General features: G+C 36.4%; 1 protein-coding gene across 1 annotated transcript in view; it reads left to right on the forward strand.

Annotated features, from left to right (window-relative positions):
* LOC106870938 (chymotrypsin-1) overlaps window positions 1-3,621 on the forward strand; it is a 9,265-nt gene extending 5,644 nt beyond the window's left edge. Inside the window, exons 4-6 of the mRNA XM_014917182.2 lie at window positions 513-644; window positions 2,853-2,992; window positions 3,383-3,621. Of these exons, the coding sequence (XP_014772668.1) occupies window positions 513-644; window positions 2,853-2,992; window positions 3,383-3,544 (434 nt within the window). The 3' untranslated portion in view covers window positions 3,545-3,621. The remainder of the gene's footprint in view (window positions 1-512; window positions 645-2,852; window positions 2,993-3,382) is intronic.
* The last annotated feature ends 2,070 nt before the right edge of the window (window positions 3,622-5,691 follow it).

The following is a 5,691-nucleotide window of genomic DNA, read 5'->3' on the forward strand; positions in this document are numbered from 1 at the left end:
TATATATATATATATATATATTCTGTCATTCTTTTACTCGTTTCAGTCATTTTGACTGCAGCCATGCTGGAGCACTGAGTTTTAGTTGAAGAAATCGACACTGACTTATGCTTTGTAAGACTGGTACTTATTCTATAGGTCTCTTTTGCCAAACCGCTAAGTTACGGGGATGTGAACACACTTACATCAGTTGTCACGGAATGATGAGGGGACAAAGACAGACACAAAGACACACACACGCACGCACAAACGCACGCACACGCACACACACACACATACACACGAACACACACACACACACACACACACACACATATATACGACGGCTTCCATCAGTTTTCGTCTACCAAATCCACTAACAAATCTTTGGTCGGCCCGAGGCTATAGTAGAAGGTACATGCTCAAAGTTTCACGCAGTGGGACTGAACGCGGAACCATATGGTTGGGAAGGAATCTTCTTACCACAGAGCAACGCCTGGGCCTATATATCCTTTACATTCTTTTCTTCACAGAAAATGACATCACAGTTCTGACTTTACCGAGGAAACTAATTTTTAGTGACTGCATTCAACCAATAGCAGTTGCGCAACCTGGTGAAAGTTTTTATAGTAATTGCATCATTGCTGGTTGGGGTGAAACTAGAGGTGAGTATATATAATTGTTCGTAAAGTGCCTCACATAAATATTCTCAGTGCAGATGAGTAGACAGCACCTAACTCAACACTGTTAAAAATGTATGAACTTAACAGAAATCATTTACTGTATTAGTTACTCAGTGGCGACAAAATATCATACAATATTTACTTACAGCACTTAAAGATTTAGTTAAAATCATGCCGAAGACAATACCAGCAACGTGTTGAACAAGATATAATTAATGGCATTTTGTCTAAGTTAGAAATCAGTATTATTCTGAGAGGAAAACAGCGAAATATAGTATCAAGATGATGAACTGTTTTTGTTATTTACTTATCACAATCTGAGTGCCATCTATAGCTCTGTTATTGAGACAGTGGCGCTATTGGTGCGAAGATCTGTCACATAGTCTCCTGAGCGGCACTATAACAGTAAAGCTCTGGACTCCATGTCTGCTATTGTGAGAATATGTCTTTGGAAGTAGTGATCTTGGATTTTGAATGTGACACTCTGGAAGTAGAATTTTCGAGAAAATTGTTGGAATCATCAGAAGGGTACTGTACAAGTAGAAGTCCAAAGTTAATTTCCTGTTTTCTCAGTTGAAATCCCACCGAAAACAATTTTGGCATTTACTTCCTAGTACCAGTAAGGTATTTGGTCTGAGAAATTAAACTGTTCACCTTCGTTACATCAGTCAGTCAAAGAAATTATTATTTTTAACAAAATCGGATTTCTAGCGAATCGATAGTTGATCCGTAGAGAATCGATTGACAACATCAGGTGAACTGACAGAAACTCCTCGGAAGATCTACGCATGATTGCTGGAAAATCAATAGATAATCGTTAAGGGGCTGATAGACGATTATTTATGCACCAATGCGCCAATAGATTATTGTATGAGGATAGGTAATCGGTAACAGATTAATGGATGGTCGCTGTGGGATTATTGCTAAAGGATCGAGAGATATTCACTACTGGAACGGTAGAATTCGATATTTGATCGATATATGATCACTACAACTTCAGTTAAAGCTCGATATAGAATCAGTTACAAAATCCTGATAGAGGATCCCTAAAGGGATTCACAATGGATCATTAGAAACATCTTGCAGTGATCCTTCAACGGTAAATTATTGATTATTACTCAAGGATCGCAAGACTATCAATATATGATTTATAAAAGATCACCAGGCAGTTGCTAATTGATGGATTAGACGATCAGCAGGTTACAAATAGATGAGTAATGGAGGATTCATATAGACCCATACAAGATTGCTTGAAATCCTTGCCATATTCAGAGTTTAGTAACGTCATTTAATTCCATTTATTTGTAGCTCAACTTAAGTAGGCCCAACTATATGGTAAAGTCAATTGCATACCGTCAAACCTCTATCAATACACGTGCCTGTGCCAATAAAAGGAATGTTAACATGGTAACGATTTCCTTGTCTCAGCTTCTTCTTAGATTGCAAAATAATCAATTCTTCTGGGGCTTTCTGAAACCATAGATAACACCTATAGAGAAAGCATCACCTGCACAAAGCTAGAAGGCGATGCAGTTTGAATTCTGTGTTAAAAGAGTATCTTATTTACATCCTGCCTCCATAATATAGTACTTTCATACCTCGTCGAAATAAAGCATATTTGAAGACTGAATGAATAATTTGTTAGACCAAATTCATTAATTTCATTAATTCTGCTTTACATTTTTAATTTCATATTTAGTCACATCTGAACTTGCCTTTCAGACAGTTTGGGTTGATAAATGTTACCTGAATAAATTCAACAAAAACACTTCCTCTGTGAAAGGATTTCAGAATCTGGGATACGGATGCTTGCAAATAGAAGGGACGCAGCTATATACACCCAATGGACAGATAGTGGTGTCAAACAAAGCCAAGGACTGAACCTAGCAAAGAGTACAAGTACAATCCGATAAATTTCTACATTTTTACCGTCTTCCAGATTTTTGTCACAAGGTTTCGGCCGACCTGAGGCTCTACAAGACACCTATCAAGATTAAGTGTAGTAGATTCGAACCAGGAACCATGAGATTATCACACAAACGTTTTATTGTCATGCTCATACTAAAACATTGGTGTACTTATAACCTACTCTTTCTCTTTGAGTATTGGAGGAGGTAAGTAAAAATAAAATGCATAAATAAACAATAAAGTTTAGAAAGTACGTTAAACATTTCTTTTGGTTGTTTCCAGCTGGAAAAGCAACAAAATACTTAAAAACTGCTGAAGTCCAACTGCTCGTATCGTCTGAATGCAGAATGTTCTTTCCAGATGTCACCAGTCAGCAAGTTTGTGGAGGATCAGGTTATTGGATGGGTCCAGAAGCATGCCATGTAAATATATCTAACATTTTTTCTGTACTAAAATTACTACGTGGAACCAAAGGTTTTTTTTTCACCTGGTTACAAACGGGTGTATGGAGATTTTGCCTCCCAACCAGCCGAAAGGTGGATATAAGCGTAGAATTGAGCTTTAGGAAACAAACAAAAGAATATGATGATGTATATTTTGATGAATAAACACTTTTCGTACGTGCTTTGTTTGAACTATTAATTAAAGCTTGAGATACAAAAGGCTTTTCAAACAACATTTGTAATATCAATAAACTTACATACAAACATAGTCACACACACACACAGACTCACACGAGCACGCGTGAAACAAAATTATTTCTGAAAATGTTTCATTCGATTTTTACAAGCTGATTTTATTAAATCTTACAGGGAGACTCTGGTGGTCCTTTGATGTGTTTCAATGCAGTAACTGAAGAATTAACTATAGTAGGTATCACTTCTTATGGTGCAGCTAAATGTCAGAATGGAATGGGCGTTTACGAAAATGTGGCACATTTTGTTTCTTGGATTAACAGAATGAGAAATACTTAATCACGATTTGATTATTGAATTGAAAACAATAAAATGCAAGCATGTGATATTAAATAAATGTCAAATTATCTCAAGAATCACTATTGTTGCTATTATTATTGTTCTTGTTGTTTTTTTTCCAATATGGATGAGCAAAACTATGCTCGACGTGGTTCTACACGTGACTAAGCCGTCTTTTCCAGGGCATAAGGATATTTTATGCGTCAATTCCCTCCCATCTCGAATATCTTAATGTGTATGAATGTAACCACGTGTATATGCATGTATGTATGTATGCATGTATGCACGCACACACACACACACACACACACACACACACACATATATACATATATATATATATATATACAGATATATAGATGTAGATATAGATATAGATATATATTCAATTCAAAATGGCTGACGACTAGCATCGTGCTTGAAATTTAATAGTACCAACGAATTTGAATCAAACGGTTTTAATCGATACATGTAACTCTCAATAAATCGGTTGAGTACCTTTCTTTCGTTTGTCTACTCACTTGTATATATATATGTGTGTGTATTATGAAGGGTACTCTGCTTACGATCGTGAGGTCGTGAGTTCAATTCCCGGCGACGCGTTGTGTCCTTGATCAAGACACTTTATTTCACGTTGCTGCAGTCCACTGAGCTGGCAAAAATGAGTAGTACCTGTATTTCAAAGGGCCAGGTTTGTCACACTCTGCGTCACGCTGAATCTCCCTGAAAACAACGTTCAAGGCACACGTATCTGCGGAGTGGTCAGCCACTTGCATGTTAATTTAACGTGTAAGCTGTTCCGTTGATCGGATGGTATCAGCTGAGTCTCTAGTCGTTGTAACCGACGGTGTGCTCCTTTATATATATATATATTAATAGTTATCGCCAAGCCAACATGGCAGTCCCAAACTTAGGACGAAAGCTGCCGTGAATTAGCTCCAAGAAGCCATCGCCTCTAGCTAGCTATGTGATACACGAAACCTGTGTCCTTTATAACCTTCGAACAAGGGAGGTCAGCAGTTTCCCCTTGCTGGTTTGGCATCTGCAGACTAGTTTCAGGGTGTTGCCCCTTGTCAATATACCTCTATATGTATGTATGTATGTATGTATGTATGTATGTACGTGTGTATGCATGCATGCTTCTAGTTGTACACCACATATTAACCACTTAGTTGATAACATCTTGCAGCGTTGCTCATCTTTTAAAGAAAACCCAGTCTACATAATTTATTCTAAAAATTATTCTGGAAGTTGTTCAAAAATTTTCAGCTTCTGACAAAACTACAAAAAATAATATACGCACATACATACACACACATTCACATACAGGCATACAATCTCACACACATATACATACGCACGTACACAAATATACGCACATGTATATATAAATATTATATGTCCCTAGGTACTTCTACAATAGACAATAGGAAAGTTACTGCTTAGAATAAATCTTTTACATAATTATGTAATTATATAGTTAATTAGTAATTATGTAAATTGGTACATTATCTTGTAAATAACTTGTTTTACCACAACAAAAACGTTTTTGGGCGCAGTTTTATGAAGAAATTTATGCATGATTTCGATGTAAAGATTCTTATTGAATAAACTGAAAATTAACTGCAACTTTTAGAGTTATTTCATTGCAAATATATTGAATTCATGTGGTTGTGTTTATTTTAAACATTTATAAACCGAGTGAGAGCGGTAACTGCTACTAGTTTCATGTATGTTATTCAGGGTTCCGTTGTCTGATGTTAAAATATTCTTTCCACCAAATATCCAACCCAATGTCGTTTTGTACATATCAACATTTACCTTCCCTACGATATTAATAGGGACGTATGTATGTGCATATATGTGGATCACACATGCACGTGTTTATGTCCCCGTAACTTAGAGGTTCGCCACAAATGACCGATAGAATAACTCCTAGGCTTACAAGGAATAAGTACTGGGGTCGATTTGCTCGACTAAATATGGTGCTCCAGCATGGCCGCGGTCAAATGACTGAAACAAGTAAAACACACCAGCATCGGTTATCAAGTGATGGTGGGGGAAAGACACACACCAATACATATATATATATATATATGTATATATACAAATATATATATATATATATATATATATTTATATATATA

Source organism: Octopus bimaculoides, chromosome 12 (assembly GCF_001194135.2).
Source record: "Octopus bimaculoides isolate UCB-OBI-ISO-001 chromosome 12, ASM119413v2, whole genome shotgun sequence".
NCBI lineage: Eukaryota > Metazoa > Mollusca > Cephalopoda > Octopoda > Octopodidae > Octopus > Octopus bimaculoides.